Below are 21,291 nucleotides of genomic sequence, written 5' to 3'. Positions count from 1 at the left end.
CGTGTGTGTGTGTGTGTGTGTGTGTGTGTGTGTGGGGGGGGGGGACTGGGAGGGAGGGAGGAGAGAAGGGACTTCAAGGCAGGCACAGGCAGAGCGTGCTGTGCTCTGTGTCTACTGTCTCCGAGTCCTCCAGTGTTACAGGGAGACACGCAGCTAAGCTATATATCTCCTTACAACCGTACTCTACCGGATTTTCAATGAGAGTGGTTGTTGCACTTGTTTGCGCATTTATGACAAAATATAATAATCGTCCGTTTTTCCCCCGATTATTATCTCTTACCACCGATACCGATACTAATAAAAAACCTGACGAATATCGACCACGGCCGATTATCGGTCGATCACTACAAATAAGTGATGAAAATGTATTGACACTCAAAAGGAATGGAAGTATTCTGAGACAGTCCTTCCTTTTGCCCACCTTACAGCAAAGGTTTGCATATTTAAACATATATAATTTGTATCAAATTATTTAAGTCTTAAACAATGTCATATAGAGTATTATTTCTGACAGCAACACTATAACTTTCATGGTACAATGCAATGATGGTGACAAGCCCCCACCCTCCAGGTGTTTAAGTCACGCCTCAAGACTTACCTTTATTCCTTGGCTTTTCCAAGCACAGTATGAGATGTTTCGATGTTTAATGTGACACTGTGCATGTTGTTCGTGGTTGTTTTTGTGGTTTTTAAATGAAGTTGTGTTTTTTTTTAATGTTTTACTGTAAAGCACTTTGGTACAACGTTGTTGTTTTAAAATGTGCTATATAAATAAAGATGGTATGGTATGGTATGGTAAAGATGATACATATATAATACAGTATAAGTTCCTATGCAAATTGTTGTTTGTTTTCATATAGTATATATACAGTAGTATAGTATATATAAAAGCACCTTCCACCAAGAGTGGATATGGCAGATACATGGAGAGATCTGGTACCCCAATATCACTATCTGGATCTGAGGAACTATCCAATCGTAATAACTATTTACAACATACAAAGGACTACATCTGGTGAAGTCCGGCCCCATCACGTCCCATACACACACCCTCTGGGGAGAAGGAAAGACCCTAGGTCCACACCAGCAATGGAATAATGTGCTACAAAAGACAAGGCGCACAGACATTGGGGAGCAGTTGAAGTCCATTTTACAAGAGCCAATTCCCACACCACCATTGCCAGATGATGAACTTGATGAAGCGTAACATCTAAGCCTTGTGCCAATGTTGCAGACTGGACAAGGACAGAAGGCAACAAGCCAAAATAAGCATTTTAAACCTTGTATTCAAAACTGAAAAAGGCACAGCCCAACACCACCAAACTACTACTGAGACACCGCCTCAAAATACTGGTTGGCAACATATCCTCAAGTCAGAAAATCACAGAGCACTCTAGTCACACTCACATCTCCAGGCGAGTATAGGCTTTCGGCCAATCCCCTTCCCTCCCAAAATATCAAAAGACAGGGCCCACACACATTGCTGTCCTGCAACAGTTGGAAGATAGCAGCATAGGGGGATCTCACTACACAGACCTGTAGTTTAATTTTTCTAAATAATAAATACTATAATAGTTATTTTGCTATGTTAACTTTTGTGTTTGTTTAGTTACATTGGATGCCTAGGACAGGTATACTCGTCCTATAAATTAATTACGCTGGGTACTCATGACGAGCAGGCTCGTCTTAAGTCGCTATAAGATTCACTGTGTTTCATTTTTGGAACCACTCCGGTTGCTATGCACGGTTGCCAGGGCCCCGCCTGCAAGGTTTTTGTTTCTCCATGGCCATTAGCTTCTGTTTTTGACTATATAGAAGAGTATATTTGTATGTTTCTAATAGTTATTATGATTGTGGAAAATTTCATCGAGATTCATTGATGGTTTTTTTCAAATTCATTCATGGTATTGTACCAGAGTACTGACATGCTGCCAAGATATACTCCAGGTAGCAGACTCAGATCCATGGAAACTATCTTTTCATTAATATGAATTAAAGTACATATCCTGCAAGTTTTGTGATGATTTGCCCCACGGTTGTTGAATTTGGCCTTCATACAATATGTACTCTTGCAGAGCCAAACCCTTTATAAGCTCATTGGTATGTATGTTTTTTTTATTTGTATTATTCATTCATGGCACTGGACCAGAGAATATTACTGCATGCTGCCAAGATATATTACAGGTAGATCAGGTCCATGGACTCCTGTCTTTTAATTAATATTACATTTAATTAATTACTTTAATTATTAACGCATGGAACAGCCTTGCAATCAATCTGAAGGCTAATTCAGGAAAGGTTTTTAAGCAACATTGACCTACGTTTTTATGTATCTTGTGTTTTTGATTTACCAATATATTTTTCTTGGAAGTCCTATCCAACTCATGAAGACATTAAGTTGTTTCCCCCATTAATTACTTCCAAATAAATGGAGTAAAATATTATGTTATCCGACTTCACTTTTTAAATCATTCGTACCTTTTAAACACAATGCTTTTTGCATGTGGGTCATATGGCTTTTATCGTATACAGTCTGTCTTGTAAATTCCCACACATAATTCCTATTTTAAATGTAAGTGTTGGATTTTCACTGCCTACACTACATTCACATTCCTGCATGAGACAGAGAGAGAGGGGGGGGGGGGGTGAGACACACACTAGGTGATTTATTGTTAATGTCCATCTAAAAAAAATACAGCAGGCATTGTTTTTCTTTTTTATGTCTCTAAAGTATATCCTGCTACCCTAATAGACAGGGGTACATGAGCACCTGGCCGTTCATTCGTGCTCTATCTCCGACCAAGCCACACTTCCACCACACATCTCTCTATGCAAAATAAAACCTGCACACTCCCACAAAAGACATAGACTACATTGCATTCGCCAAAAATGTCTTCTTTACTGTTTAAATATTACTTTTCTGAAACACGCTATTCTTGCTCAACCTCAACAGCCTACGTCAGAATCGTCATGTTGGCGTCTACTACGCCAACTACGTTCACTTAATGGGGCCAGTCCTTCACAGTGACACACGCGTTAGATGAACCACGCGACCGGGATGGTTTCTACCCCTCAATGTCGTGCCTACTCTACACTGCCATCCCAAGTCCCCTCCCCCTTTCACTGCTCCTGTGTGTGACCTGTGAACTACTCTCTGACTGCACTGTGGCTTGATTTATATGTGCGAGGTTGAAATGTAATGCACATAAATTAATTATAGGTCCAGCAAGCAAATCATGATTGTCTGTTTGTGCTCAATAGGTCACCATCACATTCCGATTTTAGGTGTTGTGTTTTCTATGACATTTATTTGGGCCAGTAGTTTCATATCTATCCTTTTTCCGACCAACACAGAACATGCTAACGGTGTTAGCGCGTTAGCATCCATCTTGCTTTTGATTTATATGTGCGAGGTGGAAATGTAATGCACATAAATTAATTATAGGTCCAGCAAGCAAATCATGATTGTCTGTTTGTGCTCAATAGGTCACCATCACATTCCGATTTTAGGTGTTGTGTTTTGTATGACACTTTGGCCAGTAGTTTCATATCTATCCTTTTTCCTTTGACCAACACAGACCATGCTAACGGTGTTAGCGCGTTAGCATCACACAGCTTACAGCGTCAGTGTTGCATGAATACTTTCAACCATGACAATGCCGACTACTTTTGCTACACACACTTCCCAAGGATTATGGAGATGTCTTTATTATTTTTTTAAGGTTGAGAAATGAAATAATTATGGTCGTTTCTAATCTCAGCATTTCACAAGAGAAAGACGTGGATGCCTTTCGCTGCGCTGTTGGCGTTGCCATGTCTCATAGAAACAAGTAAATAGGTCTTTAAAAAGAATCCCAAAACAAGCGCATATAACAGGGGTCTGTAACCTATTTTAAATGAAGTGCCATGTTTTTATTTTCTAGATAGTGAGTCAGCCACAAGCTCACATCACAACAATAATCCATGTAATAATCACAATAACAATACTAATAATAATAATCATAATAATCCTGCTACCCTAATAGACAGGGGTACATAAGCACATGGCCGTTTATCCAACAGCTTTCTCCGACCCAACCACACTTTCACCACACATCTCTATATGCAAAATAAATTCGGCACACTCCCAGAATACATATAGGCTACATTTCATTGAAAGAAATGTCTTAATTACTGAATAAATATTACTTTTGTCAACCACGCCATTGTTGCTCAACATCACCAGCCTACGTCAGAATCGTCATGTTGGCGTCTACTACGCCAACTACGTTCACTTATTGGGGCCAGTCCTTCACAGTGACACACGCGTTAGATGAACCACGCGACCGGGATGGTTTCTACCCCTCAATGTCGTGCATTTGCTGCGCCCTTCTAATGCTGCGCCACGCCTACTCTATACTGCTCCATGCGACTCGAACAGCGTCAGCAGCAGCAGCTCCGAGCCTCCGTCAGAAAGGCTGCCCACAGCACTGCACAGCCCCACACCCAAATGAATCGAATGAATGAATAAGGCGCTTATATCGCTATTGCTCAGTGGATGGGACATTTACATTAAAAGCAATCGGATGGACGCGTGGATAACGGCATGGTTGTGTGCAATCGGAGGGAAAGCTTCCATAATCCATATAGCTTCCATGCTAGCTGCTTCAGACACAGGGGAGGGGAGGGAGAAATAGTGCGAAATAGCGCTTATGCAACAATTACCCTAAAACACAAACACCTCAACTCGATGTCATTGTGAATAAGAATTTCGAGCGAAATAATAATTTTTGGAAGGACACTTTCACCCAGTATGAAGCTAAATGTGGAAGCCGTGTGTGTCACACCAAAACGGCTGACCTATAGAATCCTGTAACCAGCCTCTCGCACTGCCTGCGAGTTGGCTCCGTCTAAGGCTCCGTCTTATGAGCAAATTTAGAACTTCCGGTCTGACAGCTAGCAGATTTAAGACATCCGGTTGCTTTCAGAATAAAATAAGATTATTTAATTCGTTAATTAAATAATTTTTACATTACATTATTAGTATTATTATTACATTACAGTTATTGTAAAGACACACATTATGTTTCTGTGTAAAAATAAGTAATTAAATAACATAAAAAAGTTATCTAAATGGATAAATGCTATTCACTGGAGTGCATGGACTTTATAAAGTGGACACTGGACAAAAGACGGCTCCGCCAGGCAACTATCTGGACATACCCACGCGTTTGGGAAGATGTCCTCTACCACCCCACAGTCTCCGCTAAGCGGGAGAGGTGTAAAATTCACAGCAGCAGAGCTTCTACTGGGGTCAATGCAAAAAAATGTACCGTTTCCGGACCCAGAATGGACACTGGACAAAGAGGCCTCCGCGAGGCAACTATCTGGACATACCCACGCGTCCGGGGAGATGTCCTCTACCACCCCACAGTCTCCGCTAAGCGGGAGAGGTGTAAAATTCAGAGCAGCAGACCTTCTATTGGGGTCAACACTCAAAAAAGTGCCGTTTCCAGACCCAGAATGGACACTGGACAAAGAGGCCTCCGCGAGGCAACTATCTGGACATACCCACGCGTCCGGGGAGATGTCCTCTACCACCCCACAGTCTCCGCTAAGCGAGAGAGGTGTAAAATTCAGAGCAGCAGAGCTTCTACTGGGGTCAATGCAAAATAAATTACCGTTTCCGGACCCAGACTGGACACTGGACAAAAGACGGCTCCGCGAGGCAACTATCTGGACATACCCACGCGTCCGGGGAGATGTCCTCTACCACCCCACAGTCTCCGCTAAGCGGGAGAGGTGTAAAATTCAGAGCAGCAGACCTTCTATTGGGGTCAACACTCAAAAAAGTGCCGTTTCCAGACCCAGAATGGACACTGGACAAAGAGGCCTCCGCGAGGCAACTATCTGGACATACCCACGCGTCCGGGGAGATGTCCTCTACCACCCCACAGTCTCCGCTAAGCGAGTAAATGGGTGCTTATATTTCTATGTGAAATGTGGTGATGCTGGCATCACAATAGATGCCAGCATCACGCTGCCTCCGTCTAATAAGCACATTTACAACTTCCTGTTTGGAAACCGAAACAGATGCTTCTGACATTTGCCTGTGCGTGCTTAATCGTTGTACTTCTGAACACATTTCCCAAATCTCAGTGATTTATCCACACATCGCTCTGTGTGTGTGTGTGTGTGTGTGTGTGTGTGTGTGTGTGTGTGTGTGTGTGTGTGTGTGTGTGTGTGTCGCGTCGCCCTCCAGCTGCAATTGCGAGTGTGCGCTGTGTGCAGGGCACACTACTGAGTTTAAAACCACAGCTGAAACATGAAGTGGAGTCTGTCAATTCCCGCAATTTCCTTCTTCCCATATTGCGCTGCAACGACACTAGGATTGAGCCCCCCGAAGGGGGGCGAAATTCTAGTCCTAGTAATTTGCTGCCCATGGTGTTGCTGTCCATGGTGCTTAAGAGTAAGGGATCTACTGTACACATTGTCATTATAGGGCACATACATGTAATTATGTGTCAAAAGAGAACATTGTGCTACAAATTGGTTTCTTAAACGGGTTTCCAAATGGAAAAGGCTGCCACTGTGTTTGCAGCCAAATACAATGGATTTTTGTATTCCTTTTTTTATGCAGTGAGCGATTTTGAAAATTCTTTGAAAAGTCTGAGGTCCCCCCCCCCTACCATGATGTTGTAATGAGATCTACAGCCTTGCTTGTACTACTTAATAATGTAATAGTAAATATAGTCACAAGCAGCAATTAACAGGGTCCCCAATTTAATCGTTATGGCAATTGATTCCCCCCCACGCATTTCTGTGCTGTTGTATCCTATACTGACTCCCCCACTCCACTGAAGCCCCCACCGGGAGGACGTTGAGCCTTCGTACTACTACTCCCTCCCTGGTTGAGGTGGTAGAGACATAAAAGTACCTGGGGTGCAGCTTGACTACAAACTGGACTGGTCAGAAAACACAGGCTGTCTTTACAGGAAGGGACAGGGGACATATTTCTTCGGGAGACTGGCTAATATATATCATATATGATTAAGTTATAGTGGTGTTTTCTAACTGTTGTGTTTTTCTACTTCTAACTTATAGATTTAGCTGCATTCTATTTATGTAATGTATTTTATATATTCATTCATCCTGCATTCATCTATCTATCTACATTTGATGACCTTGGGTTTGGGGAGACAGGAGATGTTTGATATACTAGACCTGTGCCCTTCGGCCAGCGGCCTACTTGGGAACAATGCAAGTTGGGAACCTAGTATGCAATACCCGTTGTCATAATATAGCACCCGTTTTAACCACCTGTGTCCCGTTTGTGCCCATATATGGAGATCTTTGTATCTGCTATTCTATTTCTGTCATAAGAGACAAAGTTTTGTATAGCAATAAAGTCACATGCCCAGCCTTCTTCATTTGTCCTGGATGAAGAGAGAGATAAAAGCTACTGTATAACCTGTGTGAGAAGAGTGGAAGGACAGAAGAACTGAGCGGGTGATAAGCCATATCAGCGAGATAACAGTTATGAGGCCTAGGGCTGATACGGCCAGATCATGATCAATCAGCGCAAGCTGAAGTTCCACCACATGATGAAGTGTCACCATGCTGTGGAAGGAACTAAACACTGTTATGGCAGATGGTTTGGTAGAATCCACAGCTATCCTGATGACAAAGGGACCAAAACAGAACGGAAAACAACCTTTGAAGCTTCACAACAACAATGACAAGCCCTACAGTAACAGTACATAATATATATACTGTGTTGTGTGAGGACACGCAGCAGACATGAAAGCAGCAGAGGGAATATCTACCTGCAGTAGATATAGGCACTTAAATCAGTGCCTATATCTCAGTCAGACTCAGAATACTTCAAGTCAGCTGAAGGTCATATCACTGCATCAACAAACAGCTAGCCGAAAAACCCATGTCAGTGGTTCTCAAACTATTTCATGTCAAGGACTCCCAAACCTAAAAATATATGTAATTGGCCACCGACCCCCATCTGAAAATACGTTGTTCCAGGGACCCCCCAGAAGCAATGATTTCAGTTCAAAAACGTTGGCTCTGAAAGAATATATATTCCAAATTTGCACCACATTTTCATGATTTTTCAAAAATAGCAGACCTACAAGCTCGTAGCGCGCCACTCGGTGGCACGCTATGAGCTTGTAGATCTGCTATTTCTAAATAGATAAAGTGTAACACAATGCTTAAAACACCAAAAGGGGTTCCCGCCCAAAATGGGTTAAATCAGTGCCTACTGTATATGTCTCAGAATACTTCAAGTCAGCTGAAGGTCATATCACTGCGTCAACAAACAGCTAGCTGGAGAGGTCCACGCGAGCACGTGTGAGCATTAAGCCCTATATATTTGTCACACTGTACGACGTATAGCGGAAATAGATAAGCTTGTGATGCTATCCATAATGAAATTGTAGATCTGCATTTTTTTTCCCCACTAGTTTGTGTGCTTCTAATGACATGCCCGAAATAGGGACACCAGATAAAAGTGGAAAAATAAACAGAGCAAGGCCAGTAGTTCAGTTAAATGGATATTTCACTCCCAAATAAAAAATAAAAAAATAATAATGTTAATGGACACCCTTCAGAATAACATTCTAGTGTGTGAGGGGGCCGTGATTTTTCCATTACTTTTGTCTTTTCTTTTCTTTTTTTAAGTGAAATATCGCTTTAAAGTCAATTAAAGCCTTTATCCATGTCCTACAAACAACAAGAGAACCAGTAGCCCAGATGTTTGTTTTTAGTTCAATGTTTGTTTTTTACGCCATTGACATTTGACAATGAAGGGAAAAGTCATGTTGTCCCTTTTCTCTCCCTGGAAATAAAAACGTCTGGGTTTCCGAGGCTATCTTGTCCCTAACACAAACATTAAATGCCATTGACAATAAAGAGAATTGAATGTTTGTGTTGGCACCGTTTGTTTTACATCACCTAATCAACATGAGTAGACTTCAATATACTGCACACGGGTGTGATTTTTTAAATTAAGATGTCTCATAAAGTAAGGTAGGCCTAAGTAAAAATAGCCACACACAAAAAGCCAGCAGGAGTAATAAATAAATAAAGACATTTACAAGTTTACAAGTACTATCTCTTCAAGATACTACTTGGCAGACAAAACACAGGAACAGTTCTCCAATCTGTCCACTGGCTGGGGCAAGAGAGCTTTCTGATTAGTATTCACTGACATGTATCTTATGAGTCTCCAGTCTCCTTTATCACTTCCCCTGGCACTTGACACAGAAGTATCTGATGCAGAATCACATTGTCCATGGTGCAAACATGTGGTTGCTGAGCAAATCCAATACAGTCAAAACTGTCTTACATGCAGTGCTCAAATGCAGACTAGACTGATGTACGTAAGGCCTATCACACTGGTGTAATACACTTTTGTGACACTGAGGATTAAATTAAATGTCATATCCAAGGCCCTTAATATAAGTCATTATGTGTGTGTGTGTGTGTGTGTGTGTGTGTGTGTGTGTGTGTGTGTGTGTGTGTGTGTGTGTGTGTGTGTGTGTGTGTGTGTGTGTACGTGCGTGCGTGCGTGCGTGCGTCTGTGAAAACATTCAATGCTGAGGTGGTGAATACGTCAAATCCCAGCCATTACTATGAAAACGTGCATTTCCCGTCAGTTGGTTGGTCCATCACCCCAGGCCTTGTGACATCATCAGGGATGGAGATCTCTGATATGATTAATATGGGAATGCCCATATATGGAGATCCCTGATGTCAATATTGGCCAACAACTCTACTGTACATCTGACCTCAAACCTCAAACCCTTAGATCTACATATATGGAGCTGACCTGTTCTGACATTTCGTATGTTGATCCTTCAGAAAATTAAGGCCCGGGCCTAACTGGGCCCTCATCAAACGCTGTACAGTCAAGACACTGCCCCTTTAGGATTTAGCCTTGCGCAAGGGGCGTTCCCTTGCCGACATTGAGTGCCTTGGAATAAAGTTTAATAATATTTTAAAACAGCATTATCGCTCACACATAGCAATGCATTGAGCTTGTAAATCAGATATTTTCAGCCAGAGGGGGACAATGTGAAAGTGTGCTGCGCTGAGAGAGGGTGACAAAAAAGAACAAAAATACTCGATGACCGCACCCGAATTTTGCATGCCTCTGCAGCCGATATTTCCAGTTCCAGGAACGCTCTTGTAAACAACCAAATGGATGGTCTGAGGACCCGCATTGCGCTTTCCCATTACACATGTGGGCACAATAGCAATTTCATGGATAGCGCAACTACACGTCCATCAACTACACCTCCATCAACCACACACCTCCAGCTCCAGGTGCAAATAAGGCAGTCTGCATAATGTGAGGCTGGCTGCCGCACGATATCGTTTAGGGGCAGCGCCAGCTACATTGTGCATAGTTAGTGGATAGTGCAAAGTGCCAAGGGATAGTGCAGGGTGCACGATAGGGCCTGGCAGAGAAAACAAAGGGGATTCTGACAATGTATTAAATTACAAAACCTGACACAGCTTCTTTTTTTCCCCTATCTCTTGTTTTTTCTTTTAAAAATGTCAACTTCCTGTTCATTTTACTATTTGAAGATTTGGTTCCAAATTGGAACCAAATTTCCAATCGGGATCTACGGATCCAGTCTGGATGTAATTCTTTATTCAAATATTAATACACAGGAAGTTGACGTTTTCATTACAATAGTTTGTAATGTTATAAATTGTCTTTATTTATGGGCTAAAAAGTGACTTTGAAACCAGTTTCACTGTGCTATGCATGGATTATGCATTTCTAATCAGTGCAACAGTGCAACTATATTTGAAATGTAACTTTGCTTTAATAATAAGTGCTTTAAATTAATGAAATTCTGAAGCTGATTCGAGGACCTATACAGTATCCTAGTAGAGAAGGAAAATAATCCAGCAATCAACCTCTCACATTAAAAGGATCAAGGAAATGAAATTAAATTAAAGTGCATTAGGTCAGTTATAGGATCACAATGTTGGTTTGACTTGGCCAGTTTGGTTCATCATGACTGAATATGCTATGTCTTTAGAAACAGAGCACTTCATTAGACAAGCCTCGAGCTAAGAGCCTGTAGGGAAACGGGGATATAGTACCCACCTTTAATCTCTAGTCATGTTTCATATTTCCAAACTCATGAAAAATCTCCCTGATAATTAACTTGTTCTGCCTTTGGCGCAATGGAGAGCAGATAATGCCAATTAGAAAGAGTGGGCGGGGTAAGTAAACACTCCACTGAGATCTGAGAGAATAATAAAGGATTGATGGAGCAACATTATCATCCCAGAAGAGCAAAGGCAGCACGGGGGTATGAATATGAAATCTAGTGTTTGGTGGAGTCTGTGTGGGGTTTTGGTGACATGGATATCCAACACTTTTCTCTCGTCCCACAGCATTGCAAACTCATACAACAATGCGAACTGTGTTTCAACAGGACTCCATTGTAACTCATTTATTCCTGATGTCCTAAGGGAGCTATAGAGTTGCACATTTCTTATGCACGTTAGCTGTCCCAGCTATCCACTTGCTCAGGTGGGGAGGGGGTGAGGGGACTGGGAAAACCAATAGTTCTGTGCACCCCTTAAAGGATTAGCTGTACACAGATGGACGGACGGACGGACGGACGGACGGACGGACAGACGGACACACGGACGGAGTGCAAAACATACTATCTTCCCATGCCTTCGGCCTGGTGGAGAGAACAAACGTCTTAATCACATGACTGTAGAGATCATGTGTACCTATTTGTGTGAAATTTGCATAAAAACTGAAGGAGTAATATAACAAAAGGTGTTTTACATATGTCGGCCTCCTGGTGGCTATAAAGAGCAGATGTGACAAATTCCAGGCAAAGGGTTTTCCTTGGCCTCTAGGGAGTGTGCATACAAGGTTTTACAGTTATAGGTAGAAACACGAATCGGCCAATTATAGCACCACCATGAGGCTGAGTTGAAAACTTTCAAGTGACATTTCTTCCTCGTCCCAGTGGGAATGTGCATGCAAGATTTCACGGAAATCATACGTGTTCATTATTTGCCAGCATTTTGTTCGAAACAGAGCACTCCTGCGAACTTTGGAAGCCAATCTTAGCCAATCAGGATGGAGTCTGAAAAATCTCAAAGACCTGTTTTGTTTAATGGCTATAGAGACTGTGTACCAATTTGCATGATGTTAGGACAAAATCTGTAGGTGTACTGTCAAGATATGTGTTATATGTCTGTTATAGCAGCCTCCTGGTGGCGCTATAACAGGCCAATGAGTGGATAATTTGGGGCAGAGGATCAGCTCTAGCATCCAGGGAGTGTGTGTGTGTGCAGAGTGTGGCTGCAGTCAAGCCAATGGTGTCAGAGATTATCTGTCCAGACACAGACACAGACACAGACACAGACACACACACACACACACACACACACACACACACACACACACACACACACACACACAGGCTTGCACACAGTTCAACTGATTCTGCTGTGAATTTTGCTGTCGCTGTCCTTGATTTACCACCATTTTCTCACTTTCTTTTTCTCTTAATCACATGAACCCTATAGCGTTCCTATTCTGGGGCGAAAATAGCTTACAATGTGTTGACTTGCAAGCAATGCATGTTTTAAGCTTGCGTATCTCTTGTTTAATCTAAATAATTATATGGGTTTTAACATAAACTATTAATAGTAATATATAGATTTTGGTGATTAGTGATGACTATAGCGCCACTATTGGGCCAGAAATTCCACTTGCACACAAAATGGTCTAATTGAAATGAAACTTGTTGAGTGCCTTCAAGGTTCAGTTCAGGTCTCCAGCCTACAGCAAGAGCAAAGTCCTCAGTGGTAATTTTAAATTACCAAAAGATTACTATTTTATTGGTAATTTTATACATTTTACTGTGTAAACTGTAAAGCTAAAATGAATAGGAGATTGACAGCATCACAGTCTCAACAATCCATCCTTTGTTGGTCCCTCTAGCGACACACAATAACCCAAGCAGAGTCCTGCACAGGTCCTGTTTTGGAAAACTGCACCCGTCCACACTCGCAGTATCCTCTTCAAATATATTGAGACCCATCAACCGAACCCATTCTGACCTGAGATCAGATTCTAAAAATGCCTTCTACATCCTGACAGTTTTCTGAAAAAGCTATGTTTCTATGTCAGTCGATTTTTCTAAAATAGCAGACCTACAAGCTCGTAGGGCTCCACTCGGTGGCACGCTATGAGCTTGTAGATCTGCTATTTAAAAATAGCTAAAGCATAGCATAATGCTAACACCAAAAGGGGTTCCCGCCCAAAATGGGTTAAACTAAACACATTGTTATTGGCTTAGTTTACCTAAAAGAAATCAAACAAACTATCAAACTTGGTGTTGAACTACATGTTATTGACAACAGTATAGGCTACATTGATCACCATTTACTAATCTAGTAAGTCTAAACAACTTTTACATTTTAATGCATAACCTGTCAGCAGATGAGGCTGTTGGCTTCTTGGCATAATATAATTTAAGGCTACTCTGTTGCATGCAAGATTTCAGTAGCCTGCATGGAAATAGGCACATAGCCTAATTATAAACCAAAGAAATCACACCTGTGTGAACCGAGTTGTGCAACTCCCCTCTCTCTCTCTCTCTCCTCCCCCCCTCCTCCTCCTCTCTCTCTCTCTCTCTCATTAGCAGGCAACAGTGCAGCACTGTCTCTCTCTCTCTGTTTCTGGCAAACAGCGCCCCTACTGGTACTCATTATACTGGTGCTCATTAACGTCACATAGATAGGTGAACATAGACACACGGGACACATAGACACAGACACACGGACATTGCTGTTCCTTGGAGTGGTTGCACCACTCAAAAATCACACCTGTGTATGAATAATTCTACGTTCATTGTCAATGGGAATTTCATCTCTGTGTAGGACAAATTATACACTAAGCCGATTTGCTCAGACACTATGACATAACATTCTCCATTCATTGTCAATGGGAATTTAATGTTTGTGTAAGAGGAAAATCTACACCATTAGCTGAATATAGGAATACATCAAAATCACACCCGTGTGAAGTAAGTGGTGCAACTCTGTGTGGGCGTCCCCGGGGGGTCCCCGAAACGTTCAGCCCGGTTTTGTTGAGCCACCCGCGTCCGAAATGGTTGAGAAATGACAGAGTTACCATGTGGGGGTCCCTCTACTGTACTGTACTGTCACTGTACTGTACTGTCACACCCGAAAACATCATATAGAAATATAAGTCAATGTGTGTGTGTGTGTGTGTGTGTTCACAACAGTGACACTTGGTTGTGAAAACGCTATTTTTGTGCTCGGACAGACCCAGCCAGCCAGCCATCCAGCCACCCAGCCAGCCAGCCAGCCACCCACCCACCCACAGAAGACACACAAAGGTACTTAATGAAGTGGTTGCACCATTTAAAAATAAACTAACAAAAGCTGCACATCCTATCTATTAATCACACTGTCCATGAGCCTTATCCCAGTTATCATCATATCCCCAGACATTTCCAATTTAATTTCTGCCAGCCAATCAACTTCTTCAATATAATTGTCTAAATAACAGGATAATGGAGTAGAACATAATTGCACATATCAGAAACACAAACATCATACCTCTCTCTCATAGTGTATTGTATGTGTTGTGCCTGTTTCCTACAGTCTGTTTGACCATCATTATTGTTAAGATAATCTGCTGTACTCTTGTCTTGGCAGAATGTCAAAGGAATTTACTAAATGGACAAATGAATATATTAAAAAAGAAATCTCTAGTATGTTACACACAAAATAGATAAATACACAAACATTCAGCAGCACACTGAATTTCTGATTTTAAAATAAATCACATAACAAAGCCTTCATCCTTCAATATCATAAATCTTATGCAGATCCTTCAGATTGATTAATTGAATACTTTATTGACAGTCTGCAAAGACAAGAACAGAAAAGTACAATACAAGGTCTGCTGGTGGTGGTAGATGGTAGAAGTGGATGAATTCCAGGAGTCTGTAATAGTCTTAATGGGATATTGGCTACAAGGTTTCTCTTCCTCATATTGGTCAAATAAATGTATGTTTACAAAAGACCATGGTAGCAATAAACCAGCTCTGTGTCACTATGTCCTATCATAACATAATTAGCTGAGTGCTGGAGGGAATAGCCAGGTGGACTTTGCATTCATTGACCATCTACAGTAAACACACATGGGGAAAATATTGAAGACCTGGCATCAACTTTCCTCCAATAAATCAAATAAACTGCTGAGAGGGACTGTCCACAATGAGATGCTGGCAGAATGCTATTATCTGAAAATAATAAACAGCTACATAAGCAGAAATGAAAGGATGTCGGTGAAAGTTGTAATGAAAAGGCCTTGCTCATCTCACGACTACAGTAGCATCAACTCTTCCACAAAGCTATTAATACACTCTCAAAGGCAACAGGGACACCCACAGTCACATATTGTAGAAAGACATCTAACCATTCAGGTGCTGTAGTTTATTCAAGGATTCAATGTTATGTTATTTTTTTTCTAAATGCACTGATAGTTTTTTTTATTCCCACACCATGTCCACAGGGAACCATATCTATCGGTTAATCCAAATGAACCCTTACCAGTCCAGTTTCACTGCAAGTTAAATGTATTTTACTTACTTGAACTCAAGTCAAACTTATAATTGCACTGAATGGGGTAGGACTCGTAGGAGGCCATGACTAATTTGGATTCCTGTGTCCTTAAATGATTGTCTGTGATAAAGAAAAATACCTAGTTTCCATGTGGATTTCTGATGTTAGGTCTCTTGTTCTGACAGGCTGTGTCCCCTGCCTGCTAGAGGAACTGTACCGACAAAAACGGAAACCCCACAGAGAGTGGTGCGGAGACTGTGGAAGGCCGAGCTTCCTTCGCTCACTGTTACTGTTGAGAAATACCGTAGTGGGTAGTCAAACACACCGTATCATCAGGGACCTTCACCACTCCAGCCACAATCTGATTCTGTTCACAGTTTCACACACCGCTACCACCACGGCCGGGAAAGGAGCTCTACCACAGTATCAAGGGCAAGACCACAAGATTTCCATAGACTTTCAGAATAAATGTAAAGTTTGGGATTTAGTGAATTGGTCTACTGGCAGCATGCACAAGAAATGTGGTACTTATCAGTAGAGTAGTTTGTGAGATTAGCCACTGACACACACAGGTGCTCTTCCAGACTTCTCCCTCTACAGAAGCCTTGCCGTAAACAATAATTTATTTAATGACAAAAATCTTAATCAAAATCTGCTTGAGTAAAAACCTTCATTTGAGATCTGTGACCAGATAATTACCAGATGTGTTGGAAATAAATGAACACTGGGATTATTTCTACACAGTATGATCTTCTGCAAGATTGTCATTGAACTCTTTTATCTCACTCAATGTCCATCAGGTGTGTTCCAAGATTGTAAAAATGGAACCGTAACGGTTCATTGTACATTTTGCTGTGTATAAGTTGGCTAGAGATAAACTTAAGTGCACTGAATGGTAGGAGACCATTGACTTGCATGTCTATGCCGTTAAGTCTGATTTATACTGCATGCCATGGTGACACGTTGCGACTGTGAGCCACTATTCTTGCCATTTTTGGAGCGTGACCCTGGCACGTTACTAAGTATAAATTAAACATTAGCCTAGATACCTGACATCTGCCTTCACCATCACCTTCTAATGTGAAAACAGCAAAGACAAAACTAACAAAGACACAATGGCACAGACGGCAGGCAGAGAACGGAACCAAAACAGGATCCTTCCAGCAAGTCAGTTGGACAACAATCGTTCAACTGATTTAACTGCCTTGACATTTAGGCTAACATATATCTCCTACTCACACTGTCTGTCACTGGGTCATTCTCTTTTCTCCCACGGCAGATCCAGAAGAGACAAGGTCCCCTTTCATTCAACACACAAACATGTCAGTGCCACTAACACATTTCTGACATTATTTGATGTTCTCTTTTACTGTAAATCTTATCCAACAACTTCTTTATGTCAGTTTCCGTACAGGAGCGGTGCTGAGAGTCCTTTTCTTTAATGCACCATTTTATAATATGATCATAATACAAGTTATTAAGGTGTTATTATTTTATCTACATTTTCATTTAAAATCCAGGACAGACCTGAGGTCGATTCTACAAATGCCTTCTAAATCAGTACTTCTCAAACTTTTTTGTGCCAACTTCTGCCATGGATCCCCAAAATGCACTTTCAAGATTAAAAAAAAATGTTTTTAAAAAGCAGCTTTACAAGGTGTGAGCTTGTAAATCTGGCATTTTCGAGAACCGCTGTTGACACAGATCGGATGCTTTCCCGGTTTTAATGTGTTAAATTCACAGCTGTAAGCTCCGTGTTTCCCCAGTGCAACTTCTATCTCTGTGAGCAATGCCCTCTTATTACGAACTGTCAATATCAACCACTACAACCCTCGATACAGGCCTTCTGTCTTGGACAAATGGGGCACTAAAAGCAGTCTCAATGAGACAGTGGGTAGAGGGGAAACAAAACGAAACCAGCCAGGGAAGAGTTGCTGTAGCTACTACAATGATCCAGAATTTATGCCTCCACTTTGTTTTACAGTAGCTTTGCCATTTTTCATGATTAGCCTGATTTATCAGCTGGGTTTTAATGTGATTTGTTAGCTGCTCTTGGGTTTGTCTCACAGCAATCCAGCTGTTATTATCAACAAATAGCTACAGGCCTGAGTCTGACTCCTAACAAATACTAAAAGGAACATATCCCTGCACTGTCTGTAACATTACGTTAATTTAGCCACTTAAGCCTTACTTGTTGAATAGTGAAAATCGCCTGGCCCTCCATACCAACTCAAACGCACAGCAATGTATGAGTGAGTTTGTAGATCGGCATTGTTTTGTTTTACATTTTTTAAATGTCTAAATGTTATGATTTTTGGGGAATTTATTTTTATGCATAGCATATAATAAAATGGGATGCCAGTTTGAAAGTGGTTAACCCTTTTTTTGCAGTTAGAGCTCAATTAATAACAATACATTTTAGAGAGCATTAATGCAGATTACAGCAGTAACTAAATCACAGTGCTCACTCTCACTGTGCTTGCATGACTGTGTTCTCTATACTAAAAGCTCAGGTAAGCCATGTTGCTGAAAGGGACATTCGTAGGCGTTCTCTTCTCAATAGTACTGTGCTGAAACGAGTGACTTTGGGAATTCTGTCCCCTCTGCTTGAAAAATGTAATCACGCTATACATCTCTGTCACCATACGGTCACACAGTTAAATAACTCTCCTGCCCCCTTTCAAGTACAGCTTCTCATTTTCTGTGCCCCCCACACCCACACATAGGCTACTCAAACACTAATACTGCTATCTAATGGAGAGAGTAGATGTCCTGCAAGGAGGATGTGAGCTGAATTTCAATTGCTTTTTCCTACTGTCCTGCCTGACAAAGTCAATTCCTTGCTAAAACATGCAGGCAAAACAAGAGTAAGTTAGTTGTGTGGCCATAAATGTGTGTGTGTGTGTGTGTGTGTGTGTGTGTGTGTGTGTGTGTGTGTGTGTGTGTGTGTGTGATTGCAGGTTTTACTTCAATACACAGTCTGTTGCAGCCTTCAGGCAGCACCAAAATGAGTTTGGATGCAGCAGTAGCCTACTGCACACACACACATGTCATGCAGCCTGATGATGCAGGGAATGGGACGTGTCGTAGAAGGGATGCCATCATAATAGCCATAATAAGCACGGATACATACACATCAACGCGTACAAGCCTTTATAGCTCTATGGTACAAGCACGCAGTCACTTGGACTGTGGACACTTGACTTGACAATGCACAAAAAAAACTGCTTTGGGATTTCTCAAATGAAACGCGACTCACTTGATGAAGTAGCTGGCCCCCTCGTCCGTGAAGCCTTCTTCCCACCCTCTGGGTAAATCTACAACAAGAACACAAACATGCTAGAGAGAAAAACACAGGTAGGTAGGAGTACTGTAGGACTGCAGAAAACTTCAATGTAAATCCAGAATAAGATATGACCCTGCTGTGCGCGTACCTGATCTTATCATGTGTCCGGAGTTGACAGGTTCACCAGTGCGAGGATGTAGCCAAGTAGTGGTATGACTTTTATCACTGCAAGAAAGACACCTGTTACTGAACGAAAGATTAAGGCAAAATTCACGCCGTACGCTTTTGTTATGACAAACGTCGTGCAACATAACATCACGAAAACAAACAAAACAAACAAAAAACCAAGAAGCTCACTCAATAAAGAAGACTCTGCCATCTCTGCAAACTCCGTACGACCAGTGGTCAGGTAGAGTGTCCCGCGCGAGAGGTGCCGCCATGATCCCGTCTGTAGCTCAGTAGCTTACATTCATTGTCCCTCCGCAGACTTTCCAGGGAACCGAACACTGCTCCGCCGCTAGGGCTGCATAGTTTTAAAGGGGAAGCAAGAGCAAACTTCGACACAGCGTTTTTGTTCCACTATCAGCCGAGGAAAACAGCACAATCCGAGTGTTTCGTTCGTTCCCATGCAGGCAGCAGGCAGTACACATTAGGTTGCGCTGCTATAGCTCTGACATCTATCTACTACAGCTCCTCAACATCACCATTCACCAGCCCCGGTGCGGCAAACGGGGTGTAGCCTAGCCCTGCAGGAATGCATTGAATTAAAGCACTGTTCCTTGAAGTTTAACGCATTCCAGGGACAATGGTCGTGTGACATGGATACATCTGACACTTGATAACATAGTAGGAGATCCCTGATTCCTGAGAAATGTGTCTAACCCTAATTAAGTTGCTGCACAATGTTGATTTTTTTGCGAAAACCATATGACTTTGATTCATGATTTTATCATAACATTTTTTATCTGGGAATATGATTATTAGGCTCTAAGTAAGTGAAAGGAATATATATCTGAGGGTATTTTGAAAAGAACAGCTAAATATGAATCTCAGTTGAGCAGATAAGAAGCATGAAAAAATAAATCATTGAACAAATATAATAACCATTGGGATAAGCCACAGCTTGTAGCATCTGTGTACAAGTAGTAGGCCTGTTATATAGTTTATTGAACTATGGGCTTCACATCACTGCAGTCAAGACCTTGAGGACAGAGTGCCTTCCCAACCATGACACATTACAATAATGCTTACACTGCATCAAACAGCTGACCTGCCCAATTTTGTGACGCTGCCCATAAATTTTGCTTGATGGTGTAGGCAGGCAAAGCACAATGTCACAGTGCCATGAGTAGCTGTATCACTCATTAGCACACAAAAGACAGGAACCAATAGCTTTTGGTATTTCCTGGTTTCCATCCCTGTTGCTGATGCAGAGTTGTACAGTAAGCTACTGTGTACTAAGGGCAACTATGGGTGTTATCATGTTGCCTATAGTGTATTATATAGTATTTTTGGTAGAACAAATGATATCCCAACACACCCAGAATACATCTCCTGAGTGATAAAAGTATTTTTGTGGGGTATCTATTTTTTTATTGTAAATATTTATGGCCATCCTCTATGATTTGTTGATTCTTGTTCAACCTCAAACTTATTGAGGTAGACAAAACCTTGAGTGGACATGTCGCACCTGCCTCCCTATTTGGTTATGTCTCTGCATGTCCCCCATATCGGAGTAGAACCGCTGCTCCTTCGCCTGGAAAGGAGCCAGCTATGTGGTTCAGGCATCTGGTTAGGATGCCTCTCGGGCAGCTCCCTAGGGAGGTCCTCGACGCACGTCCCACTGGGAGGAGACCCCGGGGAAGACCAAGGCGAAGTTGGAGGTGGAGCTGTTGCCCCAGCGACCCGACTACGGATAAGCGTTTGAAGATGGATGGATGGATGGATGGATGTTCCCCATATAGTTTATGCACTGTTCTGATCGGAACAAATAGTTACACATGGAGACAATTTCACCAGGTCATGGTGAGTGATCCGATGTGCAACTCCAAGGACAAATTTTGAATAACACATTGCATAACTTTAAAATATTCAAACAACCAGATTAAAACATTATCTCATGGGTTGACATCAATCAGTGCACAAATATCTAGGTTAGGCATTAATAGATTAAATCACACACATGTATGCACACACACACACACACACACACACACACACACACACACAATAAATGAACCATGGCGTGTGCAGTGTAATCATCTGAGATTCTGTCTATTAATTGTTATTTGACCTTGCTTCACAATTTATTATCATCCCCTCCACCCCTCACCCATCCACATCCTCACACATGCACACAATTG

The 21,291-nt window shown here is 41.8% G+C and overlaps 1 protein-coding gene across 6 annotated transcripts in view; it reads right to left on the bottom strand.

Moving 5' to 3' along the window:
• Positions 1-19,546, bottom strand: part of plekha7b (pleckstrin homology domain containing, family A member 7b) — a 121,127-nt gene extending 101,581 nt beyond the window's left edge. For 5 of the 6 annotated variants that reach the window (XM_080772397.1, XM_080772399.1, XM_080772400.1 and 2 more), the window contains exons 1-3: positions 19,286-19,546; positions 19,077-19,153; positions 18,902-18,959 (exon numbers count right to left, since the gene is read on the bottom strand). In XM_080772397.1, the coding sequence (XP_080628523.1) occupies positions 18,902-18,959; positions 19,077-19,153; positions 19,286-19,368 (218 nt within the window). In that variant the 5' untranslated portion in view covers positions 19,369-19,546. Of the gene's footprint in view, positions 1-18,901; positions 18,960-19,076; positions 19,154-19,285 lie in introns of those variants that run through there. The other variant, XM_080772401.1, reaches the window with a different exon arrangement.
• Positions 19,547-21,291: the final 1,745 nt, after the last annotated feature.

The sequence above is a fragment of the Protomyctophum bolini genome (genome assembly GCF_963924005.1).
Source record: "Protomyctophum bolini genome assembly, chromosome: 1".
Taxonomy (NCBI): Eukaryota; Metazoa; Chordata; class Actinopteri; order Myctophiformes; family Myctophidae; genus Protomyctophum; species Protomyctophum bolini.
The sequence above is the reverse complement of the archived record's forward strand: the minus strand, read 5'-3'. Positions and strand labels throughout refer to the sequence as shown.